The sequence below is a fragment of the Canis lupus genome, chromosome 9, assembly GCF_003254725.2.
Source record: "Canis lupus dingo isolate Sandy chromosome 9, ASM325472v2, whole genome shotgun sequence".
NCBI classification, from domain to species: Eukaryota; Metazoa; Chordata; class Mammalia; order Carnivora; family Canidae; genus Canis; species Canis lupus.
In genome coordinates, this window is record NC_064251.1 from 271,077 (window position 1) to 291,811 (window position 20,735).

A 20,735-nucleotide genomic window follows, 5' to 3' on the forward strand; every position below is an offset into this window, starting at 1 on the left:
ACCACGCCGTTGACTCCAAAATGGAGTTAATTTTATGATGTGAGTTTTACCTCAATTAAAACAACAACACAATACGAATGTTTTTTTAAAGAATAAATACCTTTGCCAAAAAAAAAAAAAAAAAATACCTTTGCCTTCCTCCCCTGAAAATTCAGTCCTGGAGCCAACAGGCGGGGAAGGGCAGCAGTGTTTATACCCCAAGGTACATAACAGACACGTGCTCACTAGAATCAAAGACAGACGTCTGCTCTGACAGAGATGGGAGGGTCTGATCAAGTGAAAACCTCAAGAGAGAAAAGACAGAAAGTATGAAAACAGAATGAGGTTGACAAGGGTCTAATCAGAGTCTGGAAGGAAAAACTAGGAAAAGAGAATTGCGAAGAATGAGAATTTTCCAGAATCAACAGAAAAGAGATCTAGAAAACAAGGCTACATAAAACAAGATCAACAGAAACAAGTCCACACCTAACACACCATGATGAAACTACAAAGCGTGAAAAACAGAGGAAGCTCCAAAAAGTAGCCACAGAGAAGAGGGGGCTCCCCTGAAGGGCCCACCACTCGACTGGTCCCAGGCGACCGAGGGCACCGGTGCCAGAGGAGGCGGCTGCAGGAAGCCCGCCTTCGGTCCGGGCTGGCACATAACACAACTGTCATCGAGAATGAGAGTTCAGAAGACATTTCAGACAAAGAATACCTGAGATGTAATTGCTACTAAGACACCTGTGCGGAGGAACTTCTAAAAAACCTAAAAGAAGTACCATTATCCATGAGCGGAGAGTTCTGAGGTGCAAGGAGTCAGAAGCAGGAACATCTAAACAAGGACCGCCTGTAAGATAATAACGTGTAATGTTCAACAAAAGGACAGAATCCAAAACCTGACGATCACAACACGTCAGCTGAGATGTGGCCATCTCTGGTGTATTCTTTTGACTTTAAATATTCATGATACAAATCTGAAGACTATCATTAAAGAAGAGAAACGGGGGGGTGCCTGGGTGGCTCGGTCGGTTAAGCGTCAGCTCAGGTCATGATGCTGGCCGGGGTCCTGGGACTGAGTCCAACATCGGGCTCCCTGCTCATCGAGGAGTCTGCTTCTCCCTCTGCCTCCACCACTCCCCCTGCTCATGCTCTAACAAATTTTTCTTTTTTAAAAAAAAGAAAGAAGAGCAAGAGAATATATAACTTCTAACTCCATAGGCAGGGAAGATGTGGAACAGGACGGGGGGGGTATCTAAGAGAAACCATATTCTGAAAAGGACACACAAAAAAATGAATTTTAAGTATACAAAAAGTGATACAAAAGACAAAAATAAATAAATAAATAAGACAATAGACCCAAATCCAAACATCTCGGTACTTAGATTAAATGTTAACCGAGTAAACTCACCAACTAAAAATCAACGAGTGGAGGTTTGGGTCTGACATGTACCTAAAATCTAGGAATGTAAAATGATTAAAGAATAAAAGAAGATATACTGGGGAAAAATAAAAAAAGGGCAACCCGGGTGGCTCAGGGCTTAGCACCTGCCTTCAGCCCAGGGCATGATCCCAGAGTCCCAGGATCGAGTCCCCCATCGGGCTCCCTGCACGAAGCCTGCTTCTCCCTCTGCCTGTGTCTCTGTGTGTCTCATGAATAAATGGATAAAATCTTAAAAAAAAAAAAAAAAAAAAAAGATATACTGAGAACACACTCACCAGAAGCAAGCAGGGATGACATTAAGATGGGGCAGAAACAGACTGGACCCTAAGAGTCCTTTCACCATTGTTGTCACGAACAACAAAATAGAATCCATCAGGCAGCCCGGTTGGCTCAGTGGCTCAGTGCCACCTTCAGCCCAGGGTCTGACCCTGGAGACCCGGGACAAATCCCGCATTGGGCTCCTCACATGGAGCCTGATTCTCGATTCTCCCTCTGCCTGGGTCTGTGTCTCTGTGTCTCTCATGAATAAATAAAATCTTAAAAAAAAAAAAAAAAAAAAGGAGTTAATTACGGTGAAACGAGCCCTATGGGTGGAACGTAATCCACCGTGACTGGTGTCCTTAGGAAGAGATCAGGGCACAGACGGAGGGGCGACCCCGCGAGGACCTGGGGAGGTGGCGGCCGCCGCAAGCCAGTGAGAGGCCTCAGCAGCAACCAGCCCCACCAGCACCGAGCCCAGATTTCCAGCCCCCAGAACCTTGAGAGAGTAAGTTTCTGTTAAGCCCCCAGTCTGGGTATTTTGTCATGGCAGCCCAAGCAAACTAGCACTCCACACGACGGAATGTTCTTCAGCGCTAGAGGAAACAACACTGGCACGTGCCACAGACGGGGAACCTGGAGAGCGGGCCCATGCGTACGACCCTGTGTAGGAGAAACACCCAGAAGAGGCAGATCCCAAGGGACAGGAAATAGGTCGGTGCTGTGTAGGGCGCGGGGAGATGGGGGGTCAGGGGGACTATGAAGAAGTGTGGGACTCCGTTCTGGGGTGAAGAAAGTTCTAGAGCTAATGGCGGTGATGGCTGCACAGATCACACTAAATGTCACTGATCTGTACACGGTAAATGGGTGACCCGTAGAGAACGTACGTTATATCTCAACAGAACCATTTCTAAAGGACCCCGAGAAGCTGGGCCTCTACTATCCCGATTGTATGTATATTTATACTCATAAATAAGGATACTAAGGCACAGACAAGTCACCTTTCTACTTCTACTTGTTCAGTTTTGGTAAATTGTATTTCTGTAGGGACGTCTACTCTGTCTAAGCTGCCAAACTCACCTGCAAAGATGTTCCCACCGCGTCACTTCTAGTCGGCACGGTGCACACGTCACTGCCCGACGACGGTCTGGTCACTCTGCCTCTTGTCCCCTAAGCAAGCCGGAAGGTCACCGTCTCCCGGTGCTGCCCTCTCTCTGCGTGCCCAGCAGTGCCTGGCTGGCTGCTCCCGCCCCATCCCATCTCATCCCCTCTGCTTCAGCTGGGGCCCTTTCTGGTTTGCTGCTACAACTTTATTTTTTTTTAAGATTTTATTTATTTATTCACGAGAAACAGAGAGAGAGAGAGAGAGAGAGAGAGAGAGGCATAGACACAGGCAGAGGGAGAAGCAGGCTCCACGCAGGGAGCCCGACGCGGGACTCGATCCCAGGACTCTGGGGTCACACCCGGGCTGAAGGCAGCGCTAAGCTGCTGAGCCCCGGGCTGCCCTGGTTACAACTTTCAAGGCAGGGTCAGCCAGAGCATGAGTGTTTGAGCTCCGCAGGCCACAGGCAGTTTTGTTTTGTTTTTAAGTATAAAAAAGGAAAAGCGGGATCCCTGGGTGGCGCAGCGGTTTGGCGCCTGCCTTTGGCCCAGGGCGCGATCCTGGAGACCCGGGATCGAATCCCACATCGGGCTCTCGGTGCATGGAGCCTGCTTCTCCCTCTGCCTGTGTCTCTGCCTCTCTCTCTCTCTCTCTCTCTGTGACTATCATAAATAAATAAAAATTAAAAAAATAAAAAATAAAAAAAAATAAAAAAAAAAAAAAAAAGGAAAAGCCACCGTTGGCTCCAAGGCCATACAAAAGCAGGCCAAGGCGGACCAGGCCCGCGGGCCACGGTTCCATAGCTCCTGCTCAAGGTTTTACGCTCCCCTTCAAACACGCAGCAGCCACATCCCTAAAGTTGTCATAGGTAATAATTTTGTTACTGGTCATTTCTTTCTTTAAATTTGTATTGCAAAGTTACTACTGGGGGGCACCTGAGCGGCTCAGTCAGTTGGGTGTCCAACCCTTGATCTCAGGACCATGAGTTCAAGCCACATGTTGGGCTCCAGGCTGGGTGTGGAGCCAATCAAGGCCAATCAAGGAAGAAAACAAAAGTTACTGGGGATTTCTTATTTGATTCATGTGTTACTTAGAAATCTGTGTTTTCAAACTAAAAATTCATGTCTTACCTTTATCTTCTATATCTGAATTTTAATTTCACTGTTTTATGGTCAAAGCATGCAGTCTGAGCAGCAGAGTCTGAAATGTCCTGAGACGTGTCTTATGGCCCAGGAAGCGTGCGACGCGGGGGCCTCCTCAGGTCTCAGAACCGCGCACCCCTGGGGGGCCGGCTGCAGAGCTCTGCACAAAGCCGGGAACCGAGTCTATCATGTCTGTCGTCTAAACACGTGCTTCCCACCACTGTTCCCTCCCTGACCTTCGACAGGTAGGAGATGATCTGTTCATCCACCCCCGAAGTCCAAGCCTAAAGGCCTGGCAGTCCAGGCAGCTCACGGCCTAAAGTACTATTTACCCGTGTCAGCCAAGGCTCACGCAGGCAACACACCAACCCACCCAGGCTCAGCGCTAACGCCGCCCAAGCGACCAGTGAGCGTCTGCCCGTCCCCTCCGCCTCTGCTGCAGGGCCTGGTGTCAGCAAGGGAGGGGCCCCCTGAGCCCAGAGAGGCAGAGCCTGGCGGGGGGGGGGGGGGGGGGGGCAAGGTGCCACCAGGCAGCCAGGGTGCAGAGAGAAGGGCCGCCTCCCCAGGACCAGCATCCCGGGCACACGGGCGGCGCGTCCCTCTAGCAGACCCAGCGGGCAGGGGACTCCGGCGAGGCCCCCCTCGCTCAGCCAGCGCGATGCGAAGCCACAGCAGCAAGCGCGGCATCCCACAAGGGAAGCTCTGCACGGGCTCGGGGAGGAAGCAGCAGAGGCGGGCTCCCGCGTTCACCTCTGAACGCCGCGGCCCGGGGTGACTGAGGACTCGGAACTCCTCTAGTTGCTCAGAACACATCAGGGGTTCAGTAAGGGCTCATGTGAACCGCCGTCACACTGCCAGCAAGCATGCCCTCCGGCGTGCCCGGGAACAGCACCGACCCTACTGGCAGACTCAGGACAGATGACCTCGGGCCCCGAGACCCTGACAACCCCGGGGTCTCGCAGGCAGGACCCCCAGGGCTGCTGACAGGGCATTTGTTCCCGGGGGGAAGGGGGTCCTAGAAAAAGCAGAGAGGCTCCCATGACAAGACAAAGCCCCCGAGGTGGGCTGTCCACGCACACGGTCTGCGGTGGGGGGGGGCCCAGGCCGAGGGGCAGGCCTCAGGCCCCCTGCAGGCCGCTCACCAGGGCCCTGAAGAAGCAGCGCACACGCACGCCATGTACGCCCCACAGGGTGGGAGCAGCTCACGCCCGCTGAAAACAAGCACCAAGGACTCACCCTCCATCACACCGGAGAGCTGTGAGGGAAGGGACAGTCTGCAGATGCGACAAAGGACCAGAAGCCCAGGAGCTCGAGGCCCCAGCACCTAGAGGTGTGTCGGGCAGAGACAAGCAGCAGGGACGGAAGCCGGGGAAGCCATGGGCGGTCACAGAAACCAACGTCTGGAAATACCAGAGTACGCCTGCCTGCCACGCCTGAGACCTGCCGACTCGGGACCCGGCAGAGAGCAGTGGGCGACGGGGGCCCGGGGGGCGCGGGTGCAGAGGAGGAGCCCTCACCCGCCAGCGTGGTCCACGCGGGCCCGCAGCAGGAGAAAACACGAGAAGAGGGAACCTGTGATGGCTTCTCGCTCCTCCTCCCGGATCGGCCGCCCGCAGGGTCACAGCCCAGGGCAGAGGAAGGGGCCTCCCCTCTCCTGGAGAAGCGCAAGGGGCACGCGAGACACCTCCACACCCCACTGCAGGGTGGGGAGAGGGCGGGAAGGGGGGGGGGAAACTGCGGGAGTCTCACGCTCGCCGCTTGGCCAGCTCAGCCCCCGCTCACACCCTGGAATCTCAACCCAAGACAAACAGGCCAGAGCTCAAAGTTTCAGGTTTCACTTCAGACTCGGAGGCTGGAGGGGGCTGGGGGGGGGGGGGGGGGGCAGCATCTAAACAAACCGACACAGAGTTTCCGCCGCCGGCTCGGGGCCACCGTACAGTCCGCTGCCACTGCCCGCGCCCCAAAAGGGAGGAGCCCGGGACCCCGCGGCCTGCGGCAGCCCCTGTCCCAGGTGGAGGGCACTGCTCCCATCCGCCAGGCAGCCTGGCCGGAAAACGGGCCGTGTGCTCGCCTCCAAAACCAAAGTCGCCCCAGTTCCACAAAAATCCACGCGGTGGTATACTGGAATAAGCATCAAATTAAAATTCGGGCAGCACCTTACACATCTCAGACTTACTCATCAAAGGAAAATGAATGTCTCACAATAGAACTTTCCCGATGCTCCACCTGCCCCGGCCTATCTCACGAGACGGCCAAACTAACCTGACTCTGCCGAAGTGCAACTCCCCCGGCGTTCCCGGTTCCGTCACCATGAGAAACCAAACCCCAGCAGACCCCGCCGGGGACGCCGTGCTCCCGAGCTCAGCCTCACGGGGCCGAGCGCTCACACTGGGGCAGGAGAGGACCCCAAAGGCTGCTGCACTCCCCCGAGGCCCCCGGAGCCCACCACCGGCCTGCCTCCTAGGGGCACAGCCTGGCACCCGCGGGCCCAGGTCAGGGTGCCGGCAACTCCTTGCTGGGTTCTTGATCCCAGAAGACAGGGCCCAGACTCCTATCCCAGGCTGACGGGCCGTCAAGCCCCCCAGAGAACCTAGGAGGTCGCTGCACCTGCGGAGACACAGCCTGTCCCCTGGGTCTGCAGAACGAGGGCTGCACAGACCCCAGGCCGGAGGCGGGTGCTGGCAGCACAGCTCAGCCACGCAGGGACAGCCCTCTCAGCACCAAGACTGAAGCGAGGAGCAAATGTCCGTGCCTGGCAGCAGCCCCAGGGCCAAGGCTTCGGGAGCCCGAGGAGGTCACACTAGGCCCCTTGGACGGGATTCTCACTAGGGGGCTCCCGCTGGAAACTACACTCAAGAAACCCCGAGAAACATGCCCGCGTGCTGGCGTGGACGACACGACGCGGCCCTGCCCTCGGGAGCTGGGAGCCGGCCAGGAAGGGCCCCCGGTCTCAGCACCCGTGCCCCGCGGGCCTGAGCCCCGTCACGTCCCGCTCAGCCCTGGGATGCAGCCTGGGCACTGAGGCTCTCGCGGGGCATCTGCTGCCTGGAGACCTAACGAGGGTCATCGTGGCCACGGCCAGGGCGCCCGGAATCCCGCCTGCAGAGCGCCTGCGGCCCCGAGGAGTGCCAGGCGGACACAGCCACCGCGTACTTACAAGGTCCAAAACCGAAGCGCTGCATTTCCCTCCCCAGAGGCCGCACAGGGACACGGGCACGTCACGGGCCCTCGGGCGGCCCTCGGCAGGGGAACGCAGGCCGCGCCAAGTAACTGCTAGGCCGGGAGGGAGCAAACGGAAGAGCCGCTGGGCAAGGCCCGCGCTGCTGGACAAGGGGTGGGATGGGGACAGGGTGACCCGGCTGCCCAGGGCGCAGAGGGCAGGCGAGCACACTCCCCGCTAGAGCAGGGGCCAAGTTCTGACGCCGCAGGTGAACTGAGGCCTGTCACGAACCCTCCCAGCAGCCGCAGCCCTGGCACCGCCCTGCCCCCGCTCAGAACCCGGAGGTCCAGGGCCCGCCCGCCACCCCACTGAAGTCCTGGGCCACTGGGTCCCGATCTGACCCCATGCACCTCACGGGGAGGCGCCTCCTCGGCCTGCACAGCCTGGCCCGGCCCGCTCTGTCCTGCTCCGCGCCCTCCAGGCCGGGCCACGTCAGCCACGCGGCTCTTCCTCTCCGCGCCAACCCTGCAAACCGGCCTCATGGCCGCGCGCACGGCTGCCACGGTGATAAACCGCAGACACGCAGGTAGGGGGCCCAGCAGGGGGCCGCACAGGTGGGGGCGGGGCACCTGCCGGGCCAGCTGCTGGGCCCGTGCTCTTTCCCCAAGATTCAACCTTGGTCAGAAACCTAGTCACGGGATTCCTGGGCAGCGGGGAGACCGAACACGCACGATAACGGCCGGGGGAATCCCGCCAGCGACGGCAGAGAGTGCCTTCCCTTATCAGGCGGAAACAACAGGGTCAAGGAGGACGGGGAAGGCCGGGGTGGGGGGGGGGGGATGAACGGGACACCCAGGAGGCTGGAGGCCCCACCTCAGAACAAGAGAGCCAACCCGGATACCCCCCTCCCCCCCGGCCACACACAGGGTCCCTGCGAGGCTCGTGGTTAACGTCGCGGGGGGGGGGGGGGGGGGACAAGGAGCACGAGGGGGCCGCCGAATAGCAGACCCCTGGAACCCCCCGCCAGCAGGGGCAATAGCTGCGTCCCGGGAGGTGCGAGACATGAAGGAGACGCTGTATGCAGGGGCAGAGATGCCCCACCTGCCCCAACCGTTGTTAAAACCCTCAGAGAAACAAGCCACTGCGACGACGTCTAAGAGTAAGACACTCCGGAGGCAGCGCTAGAACACTTAGAAACCGAAAAGTGTGGCAGCAGAGAAGCAGCACCTACAGGACAGTTGGCAGAGAACACTCCGGAAACAGAAAAAGAGGATCAGGAGGAGGGTCGGGAGTCACCGCCTGCATAAAATTCTACAAGAGGACACACTTGGCTCTGAGGGAAGAAACCCCGCCACACCAGCGGTGCTCCGGACACGACAGCGGGCGTGCCACTGACCATCTGCGTATAGTTCTTCTCCGAAAGGGAGGAACTGCACTCGGCAGAGGGGACACGCCAAGATGTGGAGCCCTGGAACCAGCCACCCCGGACCGAGGCCCCCCTGGGAGGCCTCCGTGATGAAGCAGATACAGCAACAATTCATCACAGAATCCACGTGTCAGGTTCGCATCACTCACCTGTGCGTCTGACACCACTCGTGCCAGGGCGCACCGGTGCCTCAGCCAGCTCAACGTCTGACTCTTGGTTCTGGCTCAGGTCACGATGTCAGGGTCGTGGGATCGAGCCCCCCGCTCTCCTGCTCCCTCGCCCCAACACCGCCCGCTCACGTGCACTCTCCCTCTAAAAATCATTCATATCAAAATGTTGGAGGGAAAGAACCAGGACCTCAGAGTGGGGCAGGCACTCGTGAGCCGCAACACGGACAGCTACGCGCGGAGCAAAGCACCTTGAAAACCGAGGGTGAAGGCTCTGACCCAGGATTCTATACCCAGCCAGACACAACAGAGACGCCATCACCCCTTCTACCCCCCGCGTCTCTGCAAATCTGCCTCTCCTGCACGCTTTCCCAGGAGCCGACACACGGGTGTGCTCCGTGTCAACGTAAAGGGTCACTGCAAGAGGGAAGATGAGACCCAGGAAGCAGGCTTTCGATACAGGAGAGAGGAAAGGCGACCCCAGGATGATGGGGAGGCAAGCCCGGGGTCAGAGGACACAGAGGGCACAGGAGAAGTCAGCAGACAGCACCCAAACTGGCCGGGGGAAGTGGGTGGAGGGGACGAGGTAGCAACAGGAATGTTATTTGGAATCAAGGACGTAAACACCAAAATACTCAGCTAAGAACAAGTCCCAGTGCTGCAGAGACGGCGGGGGGGGGGGGGGGGGGGGGGCAGTGGTCCGAGTGTCCCACGGAGACCTGGGGCCTGTGCCATCCCCTCCAGTCTGGGCAGGTCAAGCAGGACACAAGAGGTGCCTCATCAACCGCACTGTGGGGGGTCCGGGATGTGACACCACATGGAGGAGGACTCAGCATCCCCTCCAGGGCACAAGGCGGATGGCACTACGGAGGACGCTCCAGGCCAGCTCCATACCAAAGGGCCCCACCGACGCAGCACATGCCCACGGAGGCGGCCCACACTCCGGACCCACACGGAGTCCCGAGAGGAACTAAAACAGCGGTCCTTTAAGCCACCACAGTCTGGGGTGCTCGTTACCCAGCCACAGGTAAGAGGAACAGCAATGAACTAGAGTGTTTTGTGATGAGACTTAGAGAACTATTTTTTCACCCTTTAAGTTATACAAACACCTAATTTGAACAAAACTGTTTAAGAATTCAATATAAACATAAAACAAAGTAAAATCTTAAGCCTTGAATTAAAATTAGAAACCCACAGCATCTGGCCTGGCAAGCCTGACCCTGCACCACCGTGCCAGATGTGCCACGCGTGACGGGGCCGCTGAACCCAGCTGCCACCGCCTCTTTTCCCTGTCCCCAAACCCACATCTCATTCCAGCCTCACTAGCAGCCACGGGTTGAACAGCAAGCAGTTTAAGCGCGGAGGGAGATAAACCTGCTCAAAAATTCAGCGTCTTGGTTATTCGTAAGACCAGGGCAGTGAGAGGCACACGGCCACCTCCCAGCAGCAGCACAGCCGCCCTGCGGCGAGCTGGGTGCTCCGTGCCGGCCCCGACGTGCGCCGGCAGGCCCCTGCAGCGGGGTGGCTGAGGTCCCCCCACCCCCCCACCCCCACCCCCGCGAGGGGGACGCAGGCAGATTCCCAGGCACAGGGTGACGAGGGAAAGGCAACAAGATAAAAGGCTCGCGCAGACCCTCCGGGGCGAGGCCACCGTGGAGCGTGGCCTCCGAGGAGCCACTCTCGGGTGTGCCTGCCGCCACACACACTGGAGCTTCTAAAGATCTCACGCGCCGTGTGTGTGTGTGACAACAACCAGCACTGTGGCATCCCATCCACGCCTGTCCCTCTCTCCCCTACCCGCAGGACGGCCGGGGCAGCCCCCCCAGTCACTCGCTGACCCGCGCAGGGTGCTTCCCCGTGAGGCACACAAGCGGTGCCTGGGGGCACCTGGCTCACAGCCCGCGGGTGGCTGGCGACACTGCTGCTAAGCAGCTCGGTGGGTGCAAACACATGAATCGTAGCTGCGGGCGGGAGGAATATCAGGTGCATCTCTACGCCCCGAGGGCTCAACTCCTACACTTAAACCCCTCCCACTGGAACAGCCGGCTCCAGTTTCAGCCGGCGAGCGAGCGTGAGAACAGGTCCTGCTCTCGGGCACCGCCAGCCCCGGCTCCCGACCAGCCGCTCCCAGCACTGCCCGGCATTGCCCGTCTCCGGTGAGTACTCCTTCTCGGATTCAAGTTTTCTTTAAAAACTGCTCTCAGATGTATCTCGAATTAACTATGTGGCTCAGGGAACCACCTGCCCGGGATCTGCTCTGCCTTGCTCTGTCCTCTGAAGATTACTCAGGACCCAGCAGGTGCACTGCTGGAAAGGGAAACCATTAGCACAGAACTTGAATAAGGCTGACGCTTTATTCTAAGAGTACGAACAAGTTTATTCGGAAATTAAGTCCTCATTTCTACAGAAAATCTAAACTAAAACTCAAATGTATCTAAGTGCTTCTCTGCTCCTTAAAGCTCTAGAAAATTTCAACATAAAGTCACATATATGTACAGACACATGTTAACACCTATGTAGGTGTGTTTAGACAATCGCTGAATTTACGGTTAAACTTCTTGGAGTTTAAAATAAGTACTGTCTTGACACGTGCTTACCAAAACAAAAAGAACAAAACCAAAGAGGATTCTGAAATATACAAAAAGGGTTTTTTTCTCCCTTACAAAAGTCTTCGTAAATCTGTTGTGACAATTATTGGCCCACCAGCCAAGTCTGACCAAAGTCAGACTTCATTTAAGCAAACTCTGTCTACGTTTATTATCTTTATTTTGCATTAACTGAGTCCTCCCAAAGCCTCGAACTGGTATTATTCGGGATGAAGGAGGCAGGCAGGGCGCCGCTGGGCACTGGCCCTGCTGGGTGACAGGCTGTGTACACTTACTAGGAAGAGCGTGTGTCTGTAACTTAGGATCTCTGGCTGAAACTAGAAAGAGCCCTGGTTTTATTCCCACATCCATTCTTCCAAACTACATTCTAGAAAACTGTCTTTCTCCGGAGGTCATGGTTGTCCTGAAGTTTATCCTTTGCTATGAAGAACCAAGAGTCAGGGAGGGAGTGGCGGTTAATCACTGGAAAAGCTCAATTGGAGTAAAACTCACAAATCTCGTTCTTGCGACACCCCAGTGGGTAGGCGACAATGGCGTGTCCTTGGGTTATGCAATAACGCCACATCACAATATTGTAATTATAGCATGCCCTTCAAAACGCTCTACCTGACGAGGCTCCCTGCCAGACAGCCGGACAGCACCGAAGGGACCATTACGGCATTAGTTCAGCTCTCAGGGCAACACGCATGACAAGCGTACTCAGCCAGCCCGTCACAGCAGTGTCCCATAAACCTAAGTTGTAATTACCTCTATTGTGTCCTATCAAAGTTCAAAAAAAAAAAAAATATTTTTCTCTTGGCTGTTTTTTGGATTTCAAACTCCTTAGAAACTTTTTAAACATGCCAGCCACTCGCTTTATCCTAACAACTGGCAAGTCCATTAACTGTCCACACTTAGGAACCTATCGAAAGCGCATTGGCAATTTAGAACTTCAGGGATCCCTGGGTGGCGCAGCGGTTTGGCGCCTGCCTTTGGCCCGGGGCGTGATCCTGGAGACCCGGGATCGAATCCCACGTCGGGCTCCCGGTGCATGGAGCCTGCTTCTCCCTCTGCCTGTGTCTCTGCCTCTCTCTCTCTCTCTCTCTCTCTCTCTCTCTGACTATCATAAATAAAAAAAAAAAAAAAAAATTTAGAACTTCAAAAACAAGCAAACAAAACCCTGTGGCCAACCGAAACCACAGGCTGCTCAAAGTGCTGTGTGGGCAGTTATGCCCAGACACCGCGGGCCTATGAGCAGGAGCCCCGCAGCAGAGATGCGGCGGCCGCAGCTGGCTCACGGCGCTTTCCAAGGCAAAAAAGCACATCAGTTCAACCCCAGCAGATGTTTAAAATGCCTGATGTCACAAATGGCCATCTTTGGGTAAAACAGGACAACTTCTGGAAGCTCGCACGGGCCCGTGTGTGTAGCTTTAGGTCACCACCCCCGCGGTCTCTCCCCCTCAGACGGCCACTCAGTCTGACAAGACTCCACGAGGGACGCCACAGGGGCAGGCAGAGCGCAGAGCTGACCCTGCATTTCAGTGACAGCCACCCTGACCCCACCCTGAGGGAGGGAGGGAAGGTGCCTGAAGGGCAGCTCCCAGCACGTCCCGCAGATCAAGAGTAAACACATGGCCCTCCGTTTAGGGCCACACTAACACCTGGACTTTAAGACGTGCTAACCCTGCAGTTCTCTAACAGAATCCAAATTAAAGGGGTCCTGCGTCATGAGCAGCTCTCCAGATGCAGATCAACGAGAAAGACCCGCACCCCCAGGAACAGGCCATGTGAACCCCCTCCAGCCACCCTTAGAAAAGCCTCACCTCCCAATGCAAATCCAAACTTACTACCATTAGTTCTCCACTGTGTTGTTTTGGCAACAATACCCTTTTTTCAGAATATTTAACACCGGCAGCTGCCAGCGAGCATCAAGTCCAGCAGATACAAGCTGGCCTGGCAGAGACGGTCGCACACCGCGTCCCTGCAGAGGGCGAGCCTGACGAGGTCCTGGGCAGTCAGGCTGAGTTCCCTCATCCTCGTAAACGTCCCTGGGGCAGGAGAACTCACTGACATCACGCTATGGGCTGTCCCCTTCAAGCGCTTACAATAGCCTCAGTTTTGTCCCACCTATTTCTCTGATATTATTGCATTTTTACGACCAAGTGAATACGCCCGTCTCCATCGGCATCTGAAGCAGCTGTGCTCCCTTGTTTTAATTAGTGAATTGTGCAACCTGAGAGGTCAGTTTACCCAAAGTTACTAACACTACTGCACCTGTGAGTCCATCGCAGGCTTCCCTTCCCACAGGTCAGCGCCCTGGACGCTCTCACCCCCTAGGGCACTGGCATGATCCCCAGAGAAGTGATTTACTGTCCCTGTATGCTAACCAAACAAAGAACAAAAATTCAGACAAGAACTTTACACATGACATCATTTAACTGAAAAAAGTATATATTAACATAAAACCAATTAGTGCCCAAGTTTTTCATCCAGGTAACGCTAAGGTAACTTAAGTACATAAACTACCTCCTAGAGATGTTTGATCAATATAATATAGGTTTTTCTCCATGTTTGCCTAAAAGTATCAGTGGTGCTAAATAATACTGCTCCTGAAACTAACGCATCGTCGTAGAACGCATCTGAATCATTCTCTTAAATCCTGAGGGAACTTTTCATTCATCCACCGCCTGGGGTTTGGGATGCTGGCGGCGCTGCATCTGTGTCCACTCTCAGTGCTATACTCTGGGCTCACACTTGATAAAGTTTTGCAACTGTCATCATTTTGATCATGATGCTTCTAGCTAGTGATGAAATCACTTTTCGGATCTTTGCCATAACATATCCTATACAATCATGGGAACCTGACTTGCAGAGGTTCTCACGCCTTCAGAACCAGGGAGCATGGTGAGACGTGCCGGTACACGCCCGCTGACTTATCTAGCTGGCCCAGGTTGGCTGGAATCGCTTCCTGACGGGCGGCAAGGAAATTGTGCTTTTATAGCCCAGAGCATACCTACCCCCCCCCCCCCGAGGTATGGGCTGAACTCATAAAGAGTTATTTCACGTTTTTCCCTCTAATAAGAGGGGAAGTTTAGAAAGACGCAGAGCTCTGCTTACCGGTGTAACAAGCTGGGCTCTGACACTGCCTTTGCAGCTCCTGCAGCTGTGTAGCGGGAGGGCAGGAACAGGCAAGGTGAGTCAATGTGCACCCCCCCCCCAGGCTCTGAGGACAACCCCCCCACCCCCTGCCAGTCACAGGGCAGCCAAAAGTCTCGTTTCTCACCCAAAATACATGCCTCACCACTACTGCTCTGCAGAAACTCAACAGAAGGGCCACAGACATGGGCAGAAAGTACTTCCCAGTACTTCTCGATAAGCAGGCATCTCTAGAAGCAAGGGACGATGATGAAGCCGGTTAACAGAGGCAGTCCATCTGGGGGTAGGGGGAGCGCTTCTTTATGTTTTTAAGGAATATGAATAAATGAGTAGAGAAACCAGTTTGCTAAGAATAAAATCAGAAAGCTCTCTCAGAAATCTAAGGCATCCCAGTGAACACCCACACCCCACCTGCTTCCCCTGCCCCCCCCCACACCACCGATGACCTCATCGCAGTGTGTGGGATCGCAAGGAAGGCATTTCAGAGAAACGTTTTATTTTGTAAAAACAAGTCTCTTCAATTTCCCATACGTTTTTCACCATTTTTAAAAGGCTGCTTTCCAGCTAAGAGTTTTAGCACCCCCGATGTCTAGAAGGTGACGCTTTATCCACAAAGGCTCAGGAGACACAGGACTGACCTCATTTGCCTATTCCTTAAAGCAAAACTACAACTGAAAACAGTCTTGTTAAATCATTTCCTCTTAACTTTATTCTTAAGCTGTCTGAAAGTGCTCCCCGTGAAGGCGCGGGCCCGACTCCGCCCGCTGCCCTCCAGCCTCCCCACCCACACGCTTGCTCCTCGACACAGTCACTCCATGGGCTGGTCCGGGGCACCCAGCCACGCCGCCAGGGCCTTGAGAGATCCTCCCAGACCTCACGTCTTTGTTCTCGGTTTCGGGTTATGAGGCAGAGAGTGCCCCAGGGGTGTGTGGAGCAGCCTTGAAGGAAACCAGGCTGAGATCTCCGGTTAAGCCTGGGAGGGGGCAGGTATCCGGGATAGGAGGGCCCTGCGGGAAGGGATCAAAGGCCAGAGACACCTGCAGCCTCTGCGGGGTCCCAGGGCCCTGGGGGAGGTGACGGGCCCCACTGGCCCCCACATCCCTGCCCGCCACTTGGCCAAGGACGACCCGGGGCCCACTTCCTAAGGGGTAAAGGCTGGGATGGTGGCCTAGCACGGTCCAACCATCCGTCCAAAAGGCACCACCACTTGGAGGGAAGGCCAGGAAGGGCAGGCAGGGGCCCTGGGCCGGACTAGCTCTCAGCTGTCCACACCCACCTGTGTGTGCCGGCCAGGCGGGCATGGGCTGAGCGCGAGAACCACGAGGTGGGCGGCAGAAACACGGCCGTGAAGGAGAAGGTTCGGTCGCTCACAGGGCTAAGAAACTCACCTTGATAGCATCTCAAAACCACCTGAGTCAACATAAACACAGCACTTAAACGTTTGTATCTGAGACAGCATAAATGCTACTCACGGATAAAGCTGACTTTTTCTTTTGACTTTGGAAGCGGTAGGGTGGGACTGCGTATTTAAACGTTCTCTTCTAAGCGCCCACGTGTAGAACACAGCATGACTAAATAGGACAGGATGGTCAAGGAGCCCTGGCGACATGTCACACGCAGACCTTCCCGGCTCTAAGGGAGCCATGTGAGCGTCCCACACAGGCCAGGCCCCGGTAGTCACGGTCAGCGCAGTCAGGTCGGAACCACAGACTCCAGGGACACAAGCGGGGGTCGGGGCGTCTCAACAGTCACCTGGCCTCAGGCCACAACCTCCTGGCACCCAAGGCCTCAGGTCACAGGATAAAGGTTCCCCAAACTCAAAGGACTACAGGTGTCCTCAGAGCTGACACTGACACACCACATGCTTCTTGGCCCCAAGGCGAGACTCTTCCAGGTCAGACTTGAGAAAACAGGAACGTTGTGGGGGCTGGCGGCCAGGTTGTAAGTCGGGGGCAGTCGGTGCTCACCACCTCCGGGCACCGACAAGGGCGGTGACCCCTATACTCCAGGTGACCTGTTGTGAAGCCGGGCTAGTTCCTCCTTGACTGTTAAGCTAGTGTCAAGGCTCTAAGGCTCTGCTCCTCTGTTGCAGCACCCAGCCCCAATGAGCAGGACGCCCCCCATCAGACCCATGGCACGTGGAGCTGGCGGCAAATAGAAGCTCTTGGAAGGCAAACAAAGGAGAAGCCACAAAACCGCGAGACCTTCATTCGCCAGAAGCCGGCAGTGCTCGGACCAGGGGGACACCAGCGCCTACAGCACAGGAGAGAACATGAGTCTCCTCAAAGAGCGAAAACCAAAAAAGCCACATTACATCCCAAGGCCTCCAGGAAAGCCCTTCAAGTATAAGTGTTTCCAGTGTCCCTTCACTTGCAATGAAAAGTCACACCTTTTCAACCACATGAAGTATGGTCTCTGCAAAAACTCCATCACCTTAGTGTCAGAGCAGGACCGAGTCCCGAAGTGCCCCAAATCCAACTCTCTGGACCCTAAGCAGACCAATCAGGCAGACTCGACAGCAAAGCCCACCTCCGCCAAACCCGTCGCCAACGGGCTCCCACACTTTGATGCCAAGCTCCAGCAAAGCCTCACCAAGGATGACGTGAAGGAAAACCTAGAACTGCACGCACGTGGGCCCCACAGGGGCCCAGGACAGAAGCCTGCCCTCCACGAGGAAGCTGCACCCCCGAGTCCAGCTCCAGAAGCCCCGCGGGGCACCCAGCCTGTCCTGGAAGGCATTGTGCGGCCCTCGGCATTCGTCCCAGTAGGAGAGCACAGGCTGAAGGGGCCAGAACACGCTGAGGCCCCCGAACTGCTGGCGCTGCCCAACCCCACGGCAAAAGCCACGGCCTTCCACACCAAGTCTGCATTCCACACTCCCAGCTACCCATGGAAGGCTGGCTCGCCTTTCCTCCCGCCCGAGTTCCCACACAAAATCCCTTCTACAAAGGGGTTTAGTGCCATTTCCCCTTACGTGCACCCCGCGATCCCAGAGTACCCGCCGCACTTCTACACTGAGCACGGACTGGCCACCATCTACTCGCCCTACCTACTCGCCGGGAACTCACCCGAGTGCGATGCCCCCCTGCTGCCTGTCTACGGGGCCCAAGACCAGAGGCACCTGCTGCCTCCGCCGGGGCCGGTCCCGAAGCACCTGAACCCCCCCTCGGCCTACGACCATTACAGGTTCTTCCAGCAGTACCATCCCAACCTGCCCATTCCATACGGGTTTTACAGACCAGAGTCTGCGTTCTCCTCCTACGGTCTCAGACTCCCGGCCGTCGCAGGTGTTTCCAGAGATCAAAGCTCACACCTCCTGGAAGAAGCTGCCCTGCTCTACCCGGCCCTGAGTCCGTCCAAGTCAAGTCCTTCCAGCACCCACAAAAAGCACACCGAGTGTGAGAAGGAGAGCCCAACTCCCGAGGCTAAAGATCACTCCAAAGATGAGCAGAGGGACGCAGAGGGGACCAAAATGAGCCCTCGAGCCGGAAGCGCGGCCACGGGCTCCCCGGGAAGGCCAAGTCCCACCAACTTCACGCAGACAAGTCAGCCGTGTGCCGGGCCGTGCGGCCTCTCGGACAAGCCAGCCCCCGGCGTCCCGGGACGGCTCCACCCGCCCGAACACGGCCTCACGGCCTTCAGGCCTGTCAAGAAGAGCACAGAGTGCCCACAATCGCAGGTTCTGGAGAACACAGACGAGTCTCCAAAGAGGTAAGAAAAGTTTCATTTTCAAAATCTCCGGAGCGTGTCCCGGGTCGTGCTCAAGTAGCCAAGCGCGTGCGGGCTCGCGGCGCCTTAGAGCGGTGCTTTCCCGGGCAAGGTTCCCATTAAGCCTCTCTCTGCCTCTCTCCTCCAGCCTGGACGCCACGAGCGGAGACGCTGCGGGTGCAGGTGCGACAGGAAGTGCCTCCCCCGGCCCGGAGGCCACACCGTCCGGCCCGGAGGACAGCTCCCGGACAGCCCCGCTGAACCTCTCCAGGAAACCAGAGGCTCCGCCAGCCACGCACAGCCCCGCGTACAAGGACTTCGCAGAGCTGCAGGACGTGCCTCTGAACCTGTCGGTGAAGGATCCCTGCAACGCCCTGCCCCCGAGACCCCCATTCCACCGCCCGTTGCGAGGCGCAGACCCGGCCGCCGCGGCCGCCCCGAACCCCGATGCGCCCAGAGGCGAAGATGGGCCCGAGCAGGCGCAGACAGACCCCAACAGCCCCGACGCTACCGCGCGGCCCCCAACAACACCCCCCGCAAGGGCCCAGGAGCCCGCAGCAGTGGACAGCAGCGACGAGCAGAAGCAGACGGCGGCCGTGGCCCTCTGCCAGCTGGCAGCCTACAGCCCGGGGACAGTCCGGGTGGGCGACGGGGAGCCCACGGCCCCAGAGTCCACCTGCCAGCAGGATGCACCCACAGTCCGCGCCACGGAGAACCAGGAGGCTCAGTGTGACCCCAGACCCAGAGCGCAAAAGAGGACAAGTCCGAGGGATGCAGGGAAGTCCCAGCAAGGGACCAAGAAGATGAAGCCGAGCGACACAGCCAGAGTGTTCACTCTCCGGAAAAGAACACGGGTGTCCTAGTGCCCGGGCCCCGTGGGATGCAGACACGCCTCCCAAAGCAGGTGGCAACAGCAGCAAATCTCCACTGGCGCCTTCACTGTATCTGGTCAATTTTTTACGATGCAGTTTCTTTTTTCTTCTCAAAAAAACACACACAAAAAAAAAAAAACAAAAAAATAAAAAACGAACAAAAGAAAGAAAAAACTGCAACTTCAGTTTCTGTAAATATTAAGCATGAATATTCAAAGGTGCTTCTACTTTCTGGTTGTAAAAATATTTAAATGACTCATACACTTAAGACTGATGAGTTAAACTGCCTTTCATTTTTGTAAAATGTCACATGGAATACACAGACTAAAAGACAGCTTTTAGGTGTACACCATCTTATAGGAAAGCTTTAAAAATACTTTTCTTATAAATACCTTAGTACTAATACAAACTGCTTTAACTGTTCTGCTAACAATTCTGCTGCATGTTTTCAAGTAAGTAACAGTTACTGGGGGGAAAAAATGCCAGGAGAAAACATTCCCAGTCCTGTCATTAAAGTGCCCGAGGTAAAAACTACGTGATTTGTTACGAGGACACACGAACATCAAGAGGCTATTTATACACATAATTTATTTCCACCAGGGAAAAACGTATCGCGGGAGTGGCTATACGTTTCTACTTCTTCATGATGCTACAGTGAATTTCCCAACTCATTCTGCCTCGTTTTCCACTTTCTAAAATGATGTATATATTGCCAATTTTCCAATAAACTCATAGGTGACTTTAAAAGCACATGAACTCTGTGTGATGTTTTAGTCTGGCACAACGAACTCGGTGAGGGAAGGAACAAGCTGAGGCAACAAACTGAGAAAAAGAGCCCCTGCCCCTGCGTGTGTGCGTGTGTGTGCGTGTGGGCACGCGTGCATGTGTGGTGCCACAAACAGGAGGCACCAAGTCCGGCCCTGCACACCTGCCCGGGGCTTCCCCAGGCCTCAGGTCCTACAACTGCCACCTGAGAAAAGGCCATCCGCACCGGCACGCCCCACCCCACGGGCCTTCGGGAGACCCCTTCCTCCCACTTTTCAGGAGGGCCCCTGCCCTCTGACGCACCAGCTGGGCTATGCACCAAAGGCCACGGCGCACAGCAGTGGGTGCCGAGGTGTGCCTTCAGACAACCACATGCGGTTAACCCAAAACGCAGAGTTAACCACATGAACGTGAGGGGCACGTGCATTCCCTTCACTATGACGCCAGGGCTCTCTCGTTCTTATACCTAAATGCTTTGACAAAGAACAAAAGTAGGATAACCCTGCTTTCCACCAATCAATACCCTGCAGGAAGCAACACCATACATCAGGGGCTGTGTTCCAGGCTCAGGACCCAAAGCCTGGCACCCAGAGACAAGCCCTCCCCTCCGGCTTTACGCACAAGAACACAAACCTTCCGTGTCAAAGGCCCAAAGATTTGGAGACCACGATGTTTTAAAGTTCACCCAAAGTGTAAGGCATCATCTGAAGTGATAAAAAGAGGAAGCAGGACCGTTAACGACCGTGCAGCCCCCCTGCCACAGCGCAGCATCGGAGGAGATGCACACCTCCGAGCTCTCAGGAGGCAGAGGTCGCCACTACCTGCGGATTCTCGCTGTGGAGCATGTGTGCCTGCAGCAGGACGACGGACCCCTCTCATACAATTCCCCCAGAGGTCACACGTCACAGCCACGGAGACCCCGGCAGGCCCTTCAGATCTGTCTTGAAAGCACAACGGAGGGCACCTAGGTG

At 55.9% G+C, this 20,735-nt stretch overlaps 2 protein-coding genes across 5 annotated transcripts in view; one reads left to right on the top strand and one right to left on the bottom strand.

Moving 5' to 3' along the window:
• Positions 1-20,735, bottom strand: part of TBCD (tubulin folding cofactor D) — a 139,944-nt gene that overhangs the window by 76,565 nt on the left and 42,644 nt on the right. The window lies entirely within an intron of this gene.
• Positions 7,460-19,749, top strand: ZNF750 (zinc finger protein 750). Of its 3 annotated transcripts, XM_025468445.3 has the most exons (4): positions 9,404-9,705; positions 10,721-10,834; positions 16,512-18,130; positions 18,276-19,749. In XM_025468445.3, exons 3-4 carry the CDS (start codon positions 16,692-16,694, stop codon positions 18,988-18,990), a joined length of 2,154 nt encoding a protein of 717 aa, XP_025324230.1. In that variant the 5' UTR covers positions 9,404-9,705; positions 10,721-10,834; positions 16,512-16,691; the 3' UTR covers positions 18,991-19,749. The 3 variants fall into 3 exon arrangements, with proteins under 3 accessions (XP_025324233.1, XP_025324230.1, XP_025324232.1); XM_025468448.3 differs by lacking the exons at positions 9,404-9,705; positions 10,721-10,834 and adding an exon at positions 7,460-7,671; XM_025468447.3 differs by lacking the exon at positions 10,721-10,834.